This window comes from Salmo salar, chromosome ssa19 (assembly GCF_905237065.1).
Source record: "Salmo salar chromosome ssa19, Ssal_v3.1, whole genome shotgun sequence".
Lineage (NCBI taxonomy): Eukaryota > Metazoa > Chordata > Actinopteri > Salmoniformes > Salmonidae > Salmo > Salmo salar.
Genome location: NC_059460.1, coordinates 52,951,467 through 52,972,103, shown reverse-complemented (window position 1 = coordinate 52,972,103; position 20,637 = coordinate 52,951,467). Strand labels below are relative to the sequence as shown.

The 20,637-nt window shown below is 43.6% G+C and overlaps 1 protein-coding gene across 4 annotated transcripts in view; it reads right to left on the bottom strand.

Moving 5' to 3' along the window:
• Positions 1-12,898: 12,898 nt before the first annotated feature.
• The window catches only part of LOC106579024 (vesicle transport through interaction with t-SNAREs homolog 1A), a 188,171-nt gene continuing 180,432 nt past the window's right edge, over positions 12,899-20,637 (bottom strand). For all 4 annotated transcript variants that reach the window (XM_014158428.2, XM_045702455.1, XM_045702457.1 and 1 more), the window contains one exon: positions 12,899-14,433. Coding sequence is in view for 2 of the 4 variants with exons in the window: in XM_045702455.1 (XP_045558411.1) it covers positions 14,340-14,433 (94 nt within the window). In the remaining 2 variants the exon portion in view is untranslated. The remainder of the gene's footprint in view (positions 14,434-20,637) is intronic.

The window sequence follows — 20,637 nt, the reverse complement described above, 5'->3', positions numbered from 1 at the left end:
GTATGCACAAACATGAGATAAAATGTCATCATATTAGGGCTATCAGTGACACTTCCCAGTCACTATCACCACTATGCTGCATCATTCAGGAACCTGGGCCATACATTCTCACCGTTTCTATTATCACCCTCCTGTATCTCACACACTTACAGAGATGAATAACAACTAAAGAAAGATTGTTAAAAAACCTTGAGGTCTCTATACATATGTAAGACTGTGTGTGTGTGTGTATGTGTGTGTGTGTGTGTGTGTGTGTGTGTGTGTGTGTGTGTGTGTATATATGCTTCGGTCATTACTGTACCATAAATAACAAATCAACTCAGAGAGGCAGCGAGTGGAAAGGAGTCAAATCAAATCAAATGTTATTGGTCACATACACATGTTTAGCAGATGTTATTGCGGGTGTAGCGAAATGCTTGTATAGTGGAAAAGATTGTAGGGGAGCGCCTCTGGGTGCACTTTGACAGGGCCGCCAGTCAAACGGGCCGGCTCTCTCTGTGTTTCTGTCAATCTCCCTCCTCTGAAGATTCATTTAAAGGGAGGAGGGACGCCTCACTAGCTCCAAACAGGTAAGAGAACCCATATTATCAGGCCTCAGAGAAAGCAGGAGAAATCTGATGTGTTCTTTCAACTGTACTAAACTGAGCCAGGCTCAATGAATACAGGCAGGCCACTGTCGTCTGATTAAGAACGAGAGAGACAAAGGGAAAGACAGGAGGTAAAGGGAGGGATATACATATGATGTGAGAGATGGAGAGACAAGAGTAAAAGTGTAAAGAAATGTATAGATTAAGGGGGTGGGAATGAACAGAGCCAGATTAGATCTATGGGAGCAAAATATCAGCTGTCTGATCAAAACCTCTTATCTCCAAAACAGAAACTTTTTCATGAAATGGAAAAAATGATCATATTTTCCCATTAACGAACATACAATTGTGAAACTTCAGAAGCTATTTTGAATACATGTTATTGGTCCTAGAGTGATTAAATCTACATAGTGCATTGAGGGAATTACTTCTTTCAATAAATATTAAAAAATAAAAAAGGCTAAAATTGAGTTATCTGGTTTTCATCAGACAGCGACAATATGTACGTGTATGAGAGAGGGGGGCGGGGAGAGAAGGGGGAAAAGTGAGAGAGAGAAAAGAGGGAAGAGAGAAGGAGGAAGAGTGAGAGAGAAAATGGGCGAAGAGAGAGAGAGAGAGAAGGGGGAAGAGAGAGGAAGAGTAAGTCTGTAGAAAGTATGCTGATCCATACCAATAGGCTTACAGTGATGGAAGGTATGGCCTTCCATTCTACCAGTCTTAGGAGCGTGCTGGGGGCCTCACGCTGACACACACATATGTGGATGGGCTCACACGCACATGCACGCACGCACACACAACTTTCTCAATATTTCATACAGCATGCCCTAACTGAGCTTCTCAAAGCTCACCAAACCAAGAGCACACACCTGGCACACAGGTTACATGGTACACCAAAGCCAAATATGAAAACAACACATTCACCTACAATCTGACAGACTGTCTTTTCACCCAAACCCCCAAATGCAATATATTTACTTAAGCTTAACCAGGCTTCAGGTTCACACAACTTCTATAGCAACTTCACCATCATTTCGGTATAATTGTAAACCACGGCCGTAGTATGCAACGATAAAAAAGTGACCTCACATCAAATGTACACACCCTTTCCTCAACACCACTAATGCTGAAAACACATCTTTATTCAGAAAGAAGGAAACGGTCCATATTAATAATAATAACAATAAAACACTGTGTTGTGTTTTTATTGGATAGAGAGAGATAGAGGTGAAAGGTGGGAGCGAGAGCGCTGAAAGAGCAGTAGGCCGGAATCGAACCCAAGCTGGCAGCGGTACATTATACATGTGCTCCAGAGGAAGCTAGCAGCTTAGACCGCTAGACCACCCCAGTTCACACATTTTCTGTTTTGATATTGTGTTTATTTGTGTTTGAGAATACGGTTTTGATTTAGTAAACCAACATGGAGCTATTACAGTAGCCTACTGTGCTGTGCTAGTTTCTATCCACTGGGATAAATAGTGACTTGTAGCTCCTTCCTGTCCTCTGCTGACCTCATCAATATGAGACGTGAGTATTGGGGATGAAGATGATTGGAAGTACCTTTAAGTTTCATGAAAAAGAGAACATAGCAACCAACTGTTTCGGCCCAATTTCTTGTTTTGAGCCGCCTCTCAAACCGAATATCGAATCAAACACGATTCTCGCCACACTGTTTTGTTTTGTCTGGTATTTTCTTCAAGCTGGGTGTCATCGGAGAGTAAACTATGTGTACGTTTCCAGCCCTTTGAGTTTTTTTCCCTCTCTTCCTCTCTTCGCATGTGTGTGTGTGTGTGTGAGTGTGTGTGTTTGCGAACAAACATGTGTGTGCTGGCTTTGTTTTTCTTTTTGAAAATCCCTTTGATGTGCCCTGTTTATTTATTTATTACAAAAGGCCTTTTCGGCGGTTAGGGCTACGGTGGGTACGGCGGTGCTCGAAGTGCCATCCATCAACGAGGAGCCTCTTTGACGGATGAACCGCTGACCTCGCCTTCCCAGCATTCTCTGGTTCTGCTACAGTACAGGTAAAGTAGGGCCTTTTTTTTAAGGAGACACACTTCCTCATCTGTCTGAGTATCAATGTGTGTCAGTGTGTGTATATATTCATACTGTAACCCAATTCATTTCTAAATATGAACATATTGTTCAGATATTATCTTTCCATCTCTTGGTAAAGATAACCTTGGCAACTGAGGACTCCTACTGTGTGGATGTCATGTGATGTCATGCTGTTGATGTGAATATTGCAGCAATGATTCATGGTATGAACAAGTTTCGGTTGTAAAAAAAACACCAAAAAAACAATTGAAAATATGTTTCAGTTAAACCTCTTCACTAAGTTCTTTATACATGTTATTACATGTTAGTGATACCTTTATACCTTTCCAGATATTTTTATGTAACATTGTTTAAAGGTCCAATGCAGCCATTTTTATCTCAATATCAAATCATTTCTGGGTAACACTTAAGCACTTTACAGCGATGAACTAAAATAGCTTCTTAGCATAGACTAATTTCTCAAGCAAGAACTTTGAAGGGACTGTCTGAGAGTGGTCTGACTGGGGAGGGGAAAACATGATACAAAAAGTGAATGAGGGCTCAAGGCTAGAGCAGGATTGTTGAACCATAAACACTGTAGACTTTCAGCATCCCCAGGCATTTCCATTCACATCGTTTTTGTTAGCACTGTTCAAGAGGGAATTCATTTAGAATGATCATTTTTTTTATTGATAGTGAGAGTACATTAGTAACAGTACTAGTTTGTTAAACCACATTCCTTTTCTTTCCTTCATAACCTATTTAAGTGCTAATGGCCGAGAAGCCAGTGTTTGGAGGATATATTGGCACGGGTGTTGTTAGGCCGAAGACGAAGTCGAGGGCCGGCAAACCGTGTCGCCGGTGACTACACGAAGGGAGGGGGTGGCCAGGTTCTGTGGGCCTCCCGCAGCCTGTGTCTGCCTCGGTCAAGCACCGCTTGCCTCTCTTCCCAGACTTGTTGATGAACTGATCCGGTTTTACGTGGATTTTCGAGACTGGGCTAGCTAAACTAGCGCTGCATAGCGTGCTAGCCAGGTTGGCTAACTCGCAGAGACGAGCTCGCAGAGACGAGCATGACCTATTGTTGCATACTGCTCAAGAAGAGTAATTTCTCGCTGTTAGTGAACCTTCTGAATTCTTCTCACTGGAGAAGAGCAAAATTGTATCACTGCCATTATAGTAGTTGCAAGATCATTTTCCCGCTTGGCCTTCAACCATAAGAAGTACCTCAGCACATGTGAAGATTACAATGGTTCTCCATTCCAAGTTAAAAAGAAAAGTGCCAAAGCCTAGTTTTCTCCTTCACCTCATCTGTGCTTTATTTTTATTGACATATTAGCTAGTGTCTTATTTATCTATTCCTCAATTGTGGTTTTGATTTACATTTTCTTCACAATTTTCTTTTTTGAAATACACATTTTCACGTACATTTTGTTTTGCTTGGTCCTCCCGAGTGGCGCAGTGGTCTAAGGCTGTGCCACTAGAGATCCTGGTTCGAGTCGAGGCTCTGTCGCAGCCGACCGGGAGACCCATGGGGCGGTGCACAATTGGCCCAGCGTCGTCCGGGTTAGGGGAGGGTTTGGCCAGCAGGGATGTACTTGTCCCATCGCGCTCTAGCGACTCCTGTGGTGGGCCGGGCGCATGCACGCTGACACGGTCGCCAGTTGGACGGTGTTTCCTCCGACACATTGGTGCGGCTGGCTTCCAGGTTAAGCGACATTGTGTCAAGAAGCAGCGTGGCTTGGTTGGGTCGTGTTTCGGGGGAGACGCACACCTCTTGACCTTCGCCTCTCCTGAGTCCGTATGTGAGTTGCAGCAATGAGACAAGACTGTAACTACCAATTGGATACCATGAAATTGGGGAGAAAAAAGGTTTAAAAAAAAGCATTAAATTAATTTGAAAACTTGATAACCCATTTGTTCAGGGAGTGTAAAAGGTGTTTATAAAATAGAGATAGATATTGAAATACTAGTCATCCATCAGTCTAAACAATGAGAGCTGATGGACACTCAAACCAATGAGGCTATTTACTCAGAATAACCAACATAAAATGAATGAGGACTCAAGGCTAGAGCACAATTGTTGAATCACAAACATTGAAGGCTCTAAGCATCCCCAAGCATTTCAATTGACATCGTTTTTGTTCAAGAGGGAATTCAATTAGAATTAATATGTTGCATTCACGGTCAAGGTACAATGGTAACATAACTAGTATGTATAACTAAATGCATTTTCTTTCCCTCAAGCGCTTATTGTTGCATAGTGCCCAACCCCAAGGAGAAAATGATCTTACGGCTCTTTGCAACTAGTATAATGGCAGTGAGTAATAACATTTTGCTCCAGTGTTATACTCACTGCCATTATCCTAGTTGCAAAGAGCTGTAAGATCATTTTCCCGCTTGGCCTTCAACCACAAGTACCTCAGCACATGTTGAGAGTTCAATGGCCTCATTTATACCTGGTTCTAACATGCATCCTGTGTCCTGATCTTGTCCACATTCTACACATGGTGTTAAAATGTATCTTTTATCCATCCACTCTGTCCGCATTGTGACAATATTTCCTGGTCCCTCCCTGTATGAAAGTTATTTAATAAATATTCATTCTAAATAATATGTACTATTTACTTTGATGGCATTAGTCAATTGTGCCAGTTGTCAATGATTTTAGAGGGTGGGATAATGATTATTTAAAATGGTTTTACTGGCCAGATCCGTCTACACTTGCACAATGCATGCCTGACTACCTCTGGAGATGGGCAGGAAGATCTGATCACAATACATATTTGAATAGTCTACACCAGTCCTGTCTTAAAATGTGGACACAATCAGAATGTGGATAAGATCAGGACAGAGAACGCATCTGAGAACCAGGTATAAACAGGGCTAATGGTTCTCCATTCCAAGTGAAAAAGAAAACAATCCATACACATTCATGAAAAATATATTCGATTTACAAAATAAATGTATAACCTTTACCTTTATACTGCACATTATATTCAGATGTGAGTGCTATTGAGGATAAGTTGACCGTTTCACAATGTAACGCATCATAAAGGTAAAAAAAAAAAATATCACTGTAGCCTGTATCCATGTTTCTTTCTCTCTCTATCCATATTTCTCTTCCATCGCACCGGCTTGTCCATGGGGGCCCCCTCTGACTCCCCTCCCCTGCCCCTCCGACAGAAACCACGGGGATTAATGATTCATAAGCTGCTATGTACACAATTATTCTTATTGTAATGTGCAGTAACGGCTCATGAGCATCTAATGCACACATGGCATGGATAGATTAATCTCCTAACAACACAAAAATAAACAACTAAATATTTACATTATTTGGTCATTTGGTAAAATTCTAGAACTTGTGTCCTTTTGGTAACGAGAACCTGCATTGAACTTCGTGACGTGTTTGGCCATCGATGCCAAACCTCTAGTTGATGTTGTTGTTTGGAGTTTGGCGGTTGGCTGAAGGTCACTGGTATTTCTCAGAGGGTCTCAGTCTGTGAATTCAGCATTTGAATCCCAGAGTGTAATTGAGCGTCTCGTGGTCTTCTGAACACACTGAGGGATTGAGTTCCGATCAATCACCCTCTATGGACAGTCCATACAGTCCAGCTTCAACCACAGTACTACATGTTGGTTGTATTGGCTCAGCCTTTGCACCTGTGCAATAAGCTTAAATACCAAAGCTTCTTTTTTGTGACAAACTTTATTTGTTTCTTCTTTTTTTGGGGGGGTCATTTTGAATCGAGACAATTTCTAGACAACTCTGGAGACCTAGCAATTACAGTAATACTTCCCCAAATATCTTTGCGTCTTTAAATTACAGTATGTCGATGAAACGTAAACATGGGGCCAGCCATGTTTGCAACTTCCATGTTGAAATACGGCATAATTAATCAATTCTGACCCCAACCTACATTGGTCAAGTGAAGGCGTCTAGGGCCCAGAAGGGTTGTCCTGTTTGGCATACAACTCTCAATATCCGTGGAAATTCTCTCTTAAATTATTTTGAAAAAAATCTTTAACCCACCTCCTCCCGCTGTCATGCAGAACCTTTCACAGAGTGTTGTTGATGAGTGTGATTATGATGATTAAGGTTTGGTCTTCTCTCTCTTTCTCTTCCTGTTCCTCAGACTTGGACAGTAGGATTCTGATGCTTCCCTATACCCATAATCCTTTCCCTTTCTTTTGGCTGATTAGAATTTCTGCCGTGGCCTCTGGGATTGGACGATTTGAACATATTTTATTTAACCGCTGTAAGGCCTAATATTCCAAAGCTGTGATCTATAGCAGAATTACAATTCTCAGGGTCAAGGAGGGATTCTGCCACAGAAGGGGAGGGTACAATCACTCTTTAGAAAAAAGGAATGATAGAGACAAGAAAACAGAAAAAAGGGGGAAGAATCTCAGTAGTTGTCTTTAAAAATGAATGAGCAAATGGATAATCCCAGTCACTGCATGGTAAGGAGAAAAATCAATGTTGGCTCTCTGTTCATCTGGGCAGTCAGAAAAATCCTTGAGATGAACAAAAGTTGTGCATTTTGTTGCCGCCACTATACAACTCAATTAAGGTGTGTCTGTGTGTTTTATAATAGCATGTGTGTGTCTCTGTGTGTCATTCCATACTGTGTTAGATGTATCCTACAGTACAAGTGAGGAAAGGGTGGTTGGGGATATGAGGACATCATATAAATTCTGCAACCTTTGAACTCCCCATTCAATTGACCCCTCATGCCAACCTGCAGGGGTTCCCCTCGCTACAATCCAATTTCACTTCCTGCTCTGTGTAGAAAGACAGTCAGGTGAGCTCTGTGATTGGACACACCTTCATGAATGTTTAATCACTAACCCCCCCCCCCCACCCACCCATCTAAGGCAGAGGTATCATGGAGACAATACCTTTCTGTCATCCTTCCATCCCATCTTCCTCATCTCTAATACCTTTCTGTCATCCTTCCATCCCATCTTCCTCATTTCTAATACCGTTCTGTCATCCTTCCATCCCATCTTCCTCATCTCTAATACCGTTCTGTCATCCTTCCATCCCATCTTCCTCATCTCTAATACCGTTCTGTTATCCTTCCATCCCATCTTCCTCATCTCTAATACCGTTCTGTCATCCTTCCATCCCATCTTCCTCATTTCTAATACCGTTCTGTCATCCTTCCATCCCATCTTCCTCATCTCTAATACCGTTCTGTTATCCTTCCATCCCATCTTCCTCATCTCTAACAGCGTTCTGTCATCCTTCCATCCCATCTTCCTCATCTCTAACACCGTTCTGTCATCCTTCCATCCCATCTTCTTCATCTCTATACCGTTCTGTCATCCTTCCATCCCATCTTCCTCATCTCTAATACCGTTCTGTCATCCTTCCATCCCATCTTCCTCATTTCTAATACCGTTCTGTCATCCTTCCATCCCATCTTCCTCATCTCTAATAGCGTTCTGTCATCCTTCCATCCCATCTTCCTCATCTCTAATACCGTTCTGTCATCCTTCCATCCCATCTTCCTCATCTCTAACACCGTTCTGTCATCCTTCCATCCCATCTTCTTCATCTCTATACCGTTCTGTCATCCTTCCATCCCATCTTCCTCATCTCTAATACCGTTCTGTCATCCTTCCATCCCATCTTCCTCATTTCTAATACCGTTCTGTCATCCTTCCATCCCATCTTCCTCATCTCTAATAGCGTTCTGTCATCCTTCCATCCCATCTTCCTCATCTCTAATACCGTTCTGTCATCCTTCCATCCCCCTCATCTCTAATAGCGTTCTGTCATCCTTCCATCCCATCTTCCTCATCTCTAATACCGTTCTGTCATCCTTCCATCCCATCTTCCTCATCTCTAATACCGTTCTGTCATCCTTCCATCCCATCTTCCTCATCTCTAATAGCGTTCTGTCATCCTTCCATCCCATCTTCCTCATCTCTAATACCGTTCTGTCATCCTTCCATCCCATCTTCTTCATCTCTATACCGTTCTGTCATCCTTCCATCCCATCTTCCTCATCTCTAATACCCTTCTGTCATCCTTCCATCCCATCTTCCTCATCTCTATTACCGTTCTGTCATCCTTCAATCCCATCTTCATCTCTAATACAGTTCTGCCATCCTTCCATCCCATCTTCCTCATCTCCAATACCTTTCCGCCATCCTTCCATCCTCCTCATCTCCAATATCTTTCTGCCATCCTTCCATCCCATCTTCCTCACCTCCATCCATTATAGTATATCTATGAGCTTATGTTTATGTTTAGATGATTATACATATGAAATGCCTCACTGACACAATTGTACCCCCCTTCTCCATCCCTAATCCCCCCCATCCCATCCCCCTTCCCTTCTTCCTCCATGCTGCCATGCTAAGCAATGCACCCCCCCCTCCCCCCTCAGTTCATTAGAGAGCTCTTCAGTAGCCTGTCATAGAGGATGTGCTCCATCAAAGCTGATCGACTCCCCGTTTTCCAGAAAGATGTCGCGGGTTATCACCGTTTGCTCAGATCTCCGGCTACGGGGAACATGAATGGCAGGTCGTCTTTTGAAGACAGTGATTTCTACACTGATGCCTCCCAGTTGGAAATGTAGAATATTGTCTGGTAAGACACCACATGCAAAGTAAATGACTGTGCAGCTTGGAACTAACACAACAGTCAGGGCCTGCCTTCCAGGCTTCTTGCAGCCTTGTCTGATCCCTTCCAGATCTCCTTCTCTCTTTACCTCTGTCGGTCTCGGTCAATCCAGCTCTACATTACACTGTCTGAGGGTTGACCAGAAGAATGCTTTTGTCTCTGAAAAGAGAACAGACATACAAAAATGTCCCCACTGACCTCTGCTTTCAATTTGTCAACACTCTTCTGGGATCTGACATTCACTGTACCACTAGACATACCTTCAAATCCACCTACCATAAATTACTGCATTTAAATGTTGCAAAAGCATCTTACCATTTACTGCAGCATACTATACGTTCATATGTTCTAATAGCTATTGGAGCCCTAATGAAATTATAAGCATTACATAACGAAACGAGAGGTTAAAAAGTATGCAAACATTTAAGAAGCCTAATACTGTCTACTGGGTCAATTATATGAAGTCTCCATTATCATGCAAATGGCAGCGCCGGTTACAACTGTATTCCTTTGTAGCGGTAAAGAGTTAATTTTAGCTCAAAGGATATGTCAGTACTCTACAGGGAGAGAGATGAGAGAGATGAGGGAGAAAGAAAGAGGGGGAGATTAGTTTAGTCTGCTTCAGTCCGTGTCTGACCTGGTCTTTGTGTTCAGTGTTCATATTGTATGAATAGTTCACCTGTGTCGGTGCTTCACTGTGCAAGTTGAGGTACACATAATAGAAGGTAATACAGACATTGGATTTGACTGCGTTTTAGACGTGGGTAAAATGGAAACTTGCAGGCTCCGCCTTTCCTTCTTCCTGAAGTGTCGGGTTGTTTTTCGGCGCCGAATGAACGACAGAACGAGAGGGGCGGAGGAGGGAAGACAACAGGAAGTTATGACAGGGCATCTTTGTTGTTGAAATGCAATACTGCTTTAATGACAACACAAACGTTCTTCACATCTACAGAAACCACAAAAATGTCTCGGGGAAAAAATAAACAGCCCCCAAAAAAGTATGAAAAGCAACACAATGTTGAGTTCAGCTGCTTGGACATGATCATCAAGATACTAGACACACTTTTGATGGACATTTTGAACACCGACCGAAACATGCACACGCAACACGCAAACCAACTGCACTCGTCATTGCACTATTCCGACTCCATCCTTCGCCCCACAAGCACAAGGGTAGGAGTTCTAGACACGGCTGTAGCTCTGTGACCTACCACTGAGAACAGGGTCATTGTCATGTCTTTGTGAGTGTAAACACCATTAAAATAAACAACAGCTTTGGTGATAAAAAAAAAAGAGAAGAAGAAGAGCGGGGGAAAAAAAGAAAGCCATTCTACTTGGACTGGTACAAAAAGGGGGAACATACTGTAGCCCTCTCTCTACTATCATAGAATGAAAGGGGGTTTAGGGGGTTGCTCCAGCACGTGTGACAGTAGAGAAGGATGCGTGTGTAATGTATTTTTGTCTGCGTTTGTGTGGACAGTCGATACAGAGGCAGACTCATCCGTATTGTCAAACGGTGCCATTGTGGACTTCGGCTCGCTGGTCTGCGGGCGGGCGTCCCTCACAGCGGAGACTCTCTGGGAGATAAAACGTCTGCCCTCCCATTGCGATCCCACGGTCGGAGTTGTTTACCTATCCCGTTTAAGGTGCGTCCGTCAGAGGGATAACGGCTCACACGCTCCCTGTCACAATTCTTGTCCACCTAAACGGCTGACAAACGGCAGGATTTTGTACCGGAAGGGGCCGCCGCCCGAGAAGTTTACTTGTCCTGGGAACAATTGGCCCCTTTTACAGGTTTTCGAGAGGACCCCTGGTTTGTGTATTAAAGACCAAGAGACATAGGCTTAACCTGCGCTGTGGTTGAAGGGTTCTCGGTTAACCTGCGCTGTGGTTGAAGGGTTCTCGGTTGCCCTATTTTTCAAATGTGGCATACGCCTACATGGGTCTTGCGTAATGAAGAAGAGATGACCCAAACCTAAATCTCCAAAACCTTAAAAGGCATCTTCAGCCTTGGACATGACGAACTCACCAGCCCCTCAGATAATGATCATATGACAATGGACAAGGACATAAAACACTAGCCTGTCTAGCGATCGGAGAAGCAAAAGCATTGAAATGGCTTTAGACATCAAATTACTAATCACCCCCCTCCCTCTCTCTCTCTCTCTCTCTCTCTCCCTGTCTGTATGAAGCTCACACCCCTCTAGCCACTTAAGGAGGGTTAACACTGGGCTTAATTAAATATTAAAAGGTGTCTGTACCTGCTGCTATTGTTGCCCCTTGGAATAAGATAGAACCTATTTTTGACAAGTTTTCATCCTTCTCTCCGTGGCAAGACGCTCGTCGAAAACCAAATCAGTCACAAAGAACAGAAAGGGGGTAATGAATAATCTATTTCGTTCTCTAAAGGCACCCGCTGCTCGGAAAGAGAGGAGAGAGAGAGAGAGAGAGAGAGAGAGAGAGAGAAAGGAAGGAAGGAGGGATGGAGTGATATAAGAGGGCTGGGAAAAAAGGAAGGATGGGCAGACAAAAAGGAGAGAACAAGAGAAAGCAGACAAAAAGAAGGAATGCTGGCAGATGATACCAGGCATCTGCCAAGCCAAGGAATCATATGACAGGCCTCCTGTTAAATAATACCCCCCCTCTAAACAAATCATTAGCCCTCCCCCTTCTATCTAAAGTTGTTTAATGCCATTTCCTAATGAACATAATAGCCAGAAATAATTATGAAAGAAAATACAAACATCTAAACGGAGCCCAGGCAGAGTTGTCGGCGACGCTCAATTATTTCCTTGTCAAGTGGGTCTGTTTTTAATGAGGCCCTGTGGGACTGACAGCTGTCAGTCAGCCCTGACTTTTTGACACCATTACAACTTCAAATAGAGCCGCGCTCGCTGCCTGCCGCAGCCACGCTGCACGGTAGAAGGGAGGCTGCGGCAGCGCTACAACTCAGCTCATCCTGACAGGCTGGGAAAGAGAGAGAGGGAGGAAGAGAGGGGTGAGGGAAAGAGGGAGGACGGGTGGGGGTGGAGAGAGAAAGGAGGGAGGGACCGAGGAGAGAGCACACGTAGGCACTCCAGATAGGTACACACAATAATCAGTTGTTTGGCTCATATACACCAACCTCCAGGTATAGATTCTCACACATACCTCCACCTGTTCTTCCTTTTGATGGAAAAACCAAATCCCACAGATGATTATCTGATGAGGTTGGCAGGGATTTCTCCCCCCTGGTTTCCTCTCCTTATCCTCTTTTTTCATTATTCCTCAACTTAATGATAACTCGGCCACGGGTTGGCCCACATGGGATGGAGGGGGAGACACTATTTTGTTGGTCATTCATTTGAACCTTTGAAGCCGCCGGGCGGCTGGGGCGGTAGCGGAGAAAGCCCCGCCCCCCCCAACAAGCCCGCTTCCAAAATAAGAATCGGCTTGGCCTGAAACGGAATAACAAATGGCCTCTCTCTCGTGCTGCCGCACGGAGCCAGGCAGACCACCGGTCTGTCTGTCCGTCTGTCTGTCGAGGACATGGGGGGTACCTGTGTATGTTTTAATGAGAGTATGTTTGTGTGTGAGTAATGTGTGTGTTACAGGGCTAATGAGAGCATCATTCAGCCCTAATGACAGGACACACAAACAGTCCCTTTGCAGCGCCTCTCATATTTTGCACATAAAACACAACAATTTTAACTCTGTCCACCTACAGTAGAATGGCATTCCCCTTCCAAACTGGACTGAAACACACGTAGTACTGGGAGTTGGTAAAAACATGCAACAACATATCAGCTTGAAGCTGTTTGGGTTAAAGGCTCTACATAAACATGTTCTTCATTACAACTCTGGACAAAACAGAAGAAATAAGACAAAAACATTTAGATAGGACAACAGAGCAATTTCATTCATATTAAAAATGACTTAAGTCTGAATTCACACACAATCAAAGCAATCCATGATTGAACTGGTCCTGGAGAAATACGAACTATATATATATCATGTGATTCGCTGGCCAAAGACGATTGGTCTGCGTCAGGTTACGTTTACAATAGACTCCATAAAATGTACACTTAATGATAATCAACTAAAATAAATCATCAATTCTCAAACAATGTATATAAATAAATAGTAACAGAATTACTGGTAATATGAAAAACCTAAAACGCCTTTTTTTCTCTGCGTACATTTATGTAGATTTGCCAGTTAGTGCAGTATGTGGACTACTACAACCAATTCTATATTAATGTCATGTGTGTATGAACAAAAGATCATGGAGTCTGGACAATGTTGAGATCCCTCACAGTCAGATATCATTGATACGAGTGAGTATTGTGAAGAGGCCGGACAAATCAAACTCTGGGTCTCCTTCCTTGAGTAAAAACAGAAGCAAACCTTTTCATGCGTTTTCTATAAGGCGGATACGTCATCCATTTACGAATGTATATCTTATATTTGAGCCCAACCATGTGGAAATAGTCTTATTTGAAGGTACTGTCCTTTGTACCTGGAGCCTGTGTGTGACTGTGGACGCATGTAGTAAGCCCCCATGTTAATCAGAGTTGAGTCTAGTGCCTAATATACTAGATGGATTGAAAGTTGGTCTGACAAAGAGGGAGAGAAAAGCCCTGCGTACAGATAGGCAAGACCTCACACACACACTCACAATGCCATAAACTTAAATTGCACACGCACACAAACACACATACATAGAAAAGGGAGTGCGGACACCTTAGGTTAGACCATGGAAGTAGTGAATAAACAACACTAGCAGGATTTACATCTAAACTCTTTGAATTCCCCATAAGCTCTCTCTACCCAGGGAAAAGATGGATCTCCCAATCAAACAGTCCAGTGACAACACCATGAATAATATCAAAAACAATAGAACAAAAACTGTGGGAGCGAGAGAGAGAGAGAGGGCGAGAGAGAGACCCCTGTCATGGCCTGGAAAGAGTGATTCATTGGAACCATTTGTCCTAATTACTCCAGAGCAATGCTTTTGTCGCTATTAATCACGCCTGGTGTGTGTGTGTGTGTGTGTGTGTGTGTGTGTGTGTGAGAGAGAGAGAGAGAGAGAATTAGGGAGATCAGTGCCCTCGCACATTGAAATAGATAGCCAGGATGATGGTGATGAGGATGATGGCGCCGAGGACGAAGACCAGGACTCTGTTCTGGATGATTCTGCACAGAGAGAGGTAGAGATAGAGAGAGGTAGAGGTAGAGAGAGGTAGAGGTAGAGAGAGATAGAGGTAGAGAGAGATAGAGGTAGAGAGAGATAGAGGTAGAGAGAGATAGAGGTAGAGAGAGATAGAGATAGAGGTAGAGAGAGATAGAGGTAGAGAGATAGAGGTAGAGAGGTAGAGGTAGAGAGGTAGAGCGAGAGAAGGGAGAGAGAAGAGGAGGGAAAAAAATAGGCAAAGACAGGGTTAGCCAGGGGTCATATTTGTCTGTTTGAATCACAGAGACATCTGAAACAACAAAATGTCTGGCCCTTAACTCCGAGGTTATCATGTTTAATGGGTACTATGAGGGCCTCATACAAGGTTATTTACTGTTCACACACACTGACAAGACTGCTATTCAAAGACACACACACACACACGTAAACGCAAGCTCTCACGCACGTGCACACAGCGCCCACATACACAATTGTTTGGTCCAGCAACTCCCAAACACACACACAAAACTGCAGACAGGCTTTAGGGAAGGAAAGGGGAAAAACTATTTCTAAATGTGATTTACATAATAAGGGGGAAAAAGAGTCACAAGTTTCCTGGAGGTAATACAATACAACGTCTGTGAATTATGGATGGAATTTGCCATAAAACACCTCGCTCTATGGCACAGTCACATTCTCCCACTGACGCCTAAGTAAACTTGACAAAAATAGACTTTGAACAACAACAACAAAAAATTATGTAAAGTGAAGGGAGGACAAGGAGCGCAAATTGATGTTTTAGTTTGTTTGTGTGTGTGTGTTCATACGTATGTATGCTTATGTGCTCATGTGTGTGTATGTATGTGTATGTGTGTCCGTAGTCCCAGACGTAGTCTCCAGAGTGCCTCTCCACACACTCCCCCACTCTCCGTCACTCCTGACAAATGACAGAATTATCACATTTGCTGACATGTGGAGGGGGAGTGGGGCCAGTGTCCACTGCTCTAAGCAGGAGATGAATAGCCCATGATTTAGCCATTCATCACTGGGGCTGTGGAGCTGCAACTCAGGAGTGCTCACTCAACCCCTACCTACCCCTTCCCCTCACCCAGCCCGACCCCCAGCCCTAGCATCTATCCTGGCCTGAGTTTAGTGGTAGTTTACTCCAAACTCCAGCCTTAGACCCGCTCTTACATCTAGTCTCTGTCCAGGAACATCTTCAGTCAGATACTTACCCCAGCCAGACTTTCAGCCTCTTCCATTACTGCTACAGCCCCAGACCCAGACCCAACTTCTCCTCTTCCATCAACTTCTACAGCCTGGTCCTACACTAGCCCTGCTCCAGTCCAATGCTCCAGTCCATGGCTCCAGCCTGACATGGAGAGGCTATCCAGGGGCCCGAGCCCTCAATTTGGAAACAGCTCAGCAGGTGGTGTTCATGAGAGTGTAAGTTACACATGTGACGGTGAGAATATCCCTTCGTAATGACAGTTAAGCTACGACAGAACACTCCATTCACCATGTTTATCACAGATTGATTTGAATAAATGGGCCTGGTCTCCGTGGCTCTGGCAAGGGGCCTCTCCTGATAGGGTGCTGGCGCTGCAGCATTTGCATAATGCAGAGCCGATTGGGGAAGAAGCGGGAAACATTAATCAGCGCGTGTTTAGCAAGGCCACAACTCCCTCTTTAATCGCCATTCATTATTAACCATGATTATTTACTCGCAAACGCCCCAACAGAGATGCTAGCGTGTTACTGTATGTGTTGTGTTTGGGGATCCTGCCGCTAGTTCATTTGACAGCTGTGGAGGCAGGAGGAGGGGTGGAGATGAATGAGGAGGGGTTGATGGGAAGTTTGTTTTGGGCTGGCGAAGGCTTGGTTAAGGGGATAGGGTGGTAGTACTTCAACATTAGTTATATTTTAATAAGCTTTAATAAACTATTTATAAGTAGTGCTGGTAGGATATATATGCACGGAAAAATGATAAATGAGTCTTATAACATTTATAACCATGTATTAACATGGTATGCATAATAAAAAGGACTAAGAAAGCATTTAAGTATTTATATCAGCATTTATAATGACTTAATAATACAAGTTATTATTAAGTTCTTCACTTGGGTAACGTACAGGGTAGCGCTTAGCTCATTTTGAAGTCTGTTTCGGTTTGATTCTGAAAAAAATGATCAGTTTTATTTTGGTTTCGATTATTTATTTATTTGACATGAAATGCACTATGCATTATTTGGGTTGAATGCTGTAACACAGAATAAAACAATGAATAAAAGTTTCATGATGGTAGTGACTGACCATTACTGCTCATCACCTATTAACCATCATTCATTCACATTACTTAAAAATGATTTCAGTTGTTGTGTACATTACATTTGTTTTATTTTATGATTTCATTCCAAGTCATCATCTCATCTCTCTGCTGCCTATGCTGTCGGAGAAAATTACCATGTTAGTAGTACTTCAAAGTAAATAAGGAATACTTTTAATCACTAAGATCATGTCTTTTCAGGTAGAGATACCTCACAAAGTGCTCTCGATCCCTCTCCATCATGCACTCTCTCTTCTCTCCGTTTCCCTGTCTGCTCCACATAGAACGGACAAGTAGGCGGGTGTGCAATGGATTACGGTCATTGTAGTCAATTACCACGTTTTCTGCGCTTAACTGTAGAATATTGGCGCGTTGGAAACTAAAACTCCCTACTATCTCGCACAGTTCAGGCTTGATCTGATTTATCTCTAGAGAAATCGCGCATCGAGCTCACAGAAAAAAACCCAGAATGAAATGGAATTCAAATAATTGAACCAATGTCGCTCAATTTCGGTTGATCGCTCAGCACTAGTACAAGGTAAGTGTTGTACACTACACTGTCAATTAAACAAATATTATTCTTAAAAAAGCCATCCATTTGGTGACAGAAGTGGGATCCTCCGACAGGACGATCTCGCAGGAGTCCATAAGCAATAACAGAAAATACAGTGTCACTGGTCAGGACCTAAACGCCTAGCCTAAGGAACTCTTCGACGATTGCTCACAGTCTGAAGTCCTTTTTGTCTTCATATTTGATACAGGAATAACGCGGATATGAAGTATTGAAATCCCTAACTAGGGGTGTCTGGTGTATTGGATAGGGAACATGCCTCCTTAACAACATTGGGCCTGGAGGAATCTAAATGGAAAGCGGATTGGAGAGGAGGAGAGGACCACGGGCTGGTCTGTTTGATGCCTACCAAGTCATTTGAATGAATGAGTAAAATGCATGGGACGGGGGGGGCCTCTCCTGCCTACAGTAATGTAGATTAATATACCAACGCTTAGGGGTCTCTCCTCTGACAACACTCTCCGAGGATGGAGGAGAAGGTCCTCAGGCCCCCAGGCAACCCCCTCCACTCCTTCACGCCCAGGTTGCCAGACAGGGAGGAGAAGAGGAGAGCCCAGAGTGGAGGAGAGGAGCGAGGGATTAGAATGGAATCATAATTCACTTGAGCCATGTTTAAATCCATTTAAGAAACAGTGTCTGTGATACTTTAAGAGTGTAAACCCAGCCCTCTGACAGACTCTGTAATTAACCCCCGGAACCTCCATGACAGAGAGAGAAGGTAGAGGTGTGAGAGGAGGAATAATCCCAGTTGGTTTGGCTAGCTCTGTAAAATAACCAAGCATTCACATGTGTATCCAATTGCGCCGAATTGCTTGATCTCAGAAATCTACATGTACACTACCGTTCAAAAGTTTGGGGTCACTTAGAAATGTCCTTGTTATTTAAAGAAAAGCACATTTTTTGTCCATTAAAATAACATAAAATTGATCAGAAATACAGTGTAGACATTGTTAATGTTGTAAATAACTATTGTAGCTGGAAACGGCAGATTTTTTATGGAATATCTACATAGGCGTACAGATGCCCATTATCGGCAACCATCACTCCTGTGTTCCAATGGCACGTTGTGTTAGCTAATCCAAGTTTATAATTTTAAAAGACTAATTGATCATTAGAAAACCCTTATGCAATTATGTTAGCACAGCTGAAAACTGTTGTCCTGATTAAAGAAGCAATGAAACTGGCCTTCTTTAGAGTAGTTGAGTATCTGGAGCATCAGCATTTGTGGGTTCGATTATAGGCTCAAAATGGCCAGAAACAAAGAACTTTCTTCTGAAACTCATCAGTCTATTCTTGTTCTGAGAAATGAAGGCTATTCCATTCGAGAAATTGCCAAGAAACTGAAGATATCGTACAATGCTGTGTACTACTCCCGTCACAGAACAGTGGAAACTGGCTCTAACCAGAATAGAAAGAGGAGTGGGAGGCCCCGGTGCACAACTAAGCAAGAGGACAAGTACATTAGAGTGTCTAGTTTGAGAAACAGACGCCTCACAAGTCCAGTCTCAATGTTAACAGTGAAGAGGCGACTCCAGGTTTGCAAAGAAAAAGCCATACCTCAGACTGGCCAATAAAAAGAAAAGATTAAGATGGGCAAAATAACACAGACACTGGACAGAGGAACTCTGCCTAGTAGGCCAGCATCCTGGAGTCGCCGTTTCTAGCTACAAAAGTTATTTACAACATTAACAGTGTCTACACTGTATTTCTGATCAATTTGATGTTATTTTAAATGGACAAAAAATGTGCTTTTCTTTCAAAAACAAGGTCATTTCTAAGTGAGCCCAAACTGTTGAACGGTAGTGTAGGTAACACATGCATGTTATTCATAAAGAAAGACCACACATATGTATAATGTGTTCATTCAAATAGGTCACTACAAACCATCATAAAGCAGATTATGTAGACAAAAAATACATTATTCTGCAATACTGTTGATAACAGTCCCCTTTTCCATAATCCACTGAACCAACTTTGCAATGATAATTTTCGCTACAAAGTCGTCCATCTAATAGATATCATCTACACTGCAAAGATGATATATGCCACAAAGAGATTGACGTCAAATCTACCAGCCATATGCGATTACAAGCCTTATTTATTCAAATAAAGTCACATAATGCCACCGTAAAAATCTCCAAACATATCTTGGACCAGAGAGTTTCAGTGTGAAAAACATGGTTTCTTCTACTGTATGGCAGATCTAGGTCTGACACATGACATCTCCAGACAGAACAGAACTTATCAAACCGGATCCATCCTCTGTGTTTGACACTTGACAGAGGGGGAAATAATGGGAGGGGAAGGGAGGGGGTGTGATACACACAACTCAAGGCTTGAGATAAACCTTACCTCTGGCAGACCTTCTCATGAGGCCCTTATGTGATCCCACCATCTCTCTCTGCTCTTTCCCTCTTTTTGCCCATTCTCTCCCCCTCTCCCCATTCTCTCGCTCTCTCCCCATTCTCTCCATTCTCTCTTTTTTTCCCCCATTCTCTCCCTCTCTCTTTCTCCCCATTCTCTCTCTTTTTCCCCATTCTCTCTCTCGCTCTCTTTCCCCACTCCCTCTCTTTCCCCATTCGCCTTCTCCCTCTCCCTCTCACGTCCACATTCTCTCTATTTCATTTTCCCCATTCTCACGCTCTATTTTTCCCATTCGCCCTCTCGATTTTTCCCCATTCGCCCTCTCCATTTTTCCCATTTGCCGTCTCTCTTTCCCCATTCACTCTCCCCATTATCTCCCTCCCTCTTTCCCCATTCTCTCTCCCTCTCTTTTCCCCATTCTCTCTCTTTTCCCCATTCTCTCTCTCTTTTCCCCATTCTCTCTCTCTTTTCCCCCATTCTCTCTCTCTTTTTTCCCCATTCCCTCTCTCTATATTTTTCCCCATTCCCTCGCGCGCTCTCTCCCCATTCCCTCGCGCGCGCTCTCCCCCCATTCCCTCGCGCGCTCTCTCCCCCATTCCCTCGCACGCTCTCTCCCCATTCCCTGGCGCACTCTCTCCCCCATTCCCTCGCACGCTCTCTCCCCATTCCCTGGCGCACTCTCTCCCCATTCCCTCGCGCACTCTCTCCCCATTCTCTCCCTTCTTCCCCATTTTCTCTCTCTCGCTCTCTTTCCCCACTCCGTCTCTTCCCCATTCTCTCCATTTCATTTTACCCATTCTGTCTCTCTATTTTTCCCCATCCCCTATCTCCTTTCCCCATTCTCTTGCTCTCTCCCCATTCTCTCGCTCTCTCTCCCCATTCTCTCGCTCTCTCTCCCCATTCTCTCGCTCTCTCTCCCCATTCTCTCCCTCTCCCTTTCCCTATTCTCTCCCTCTCTCCTTTTCC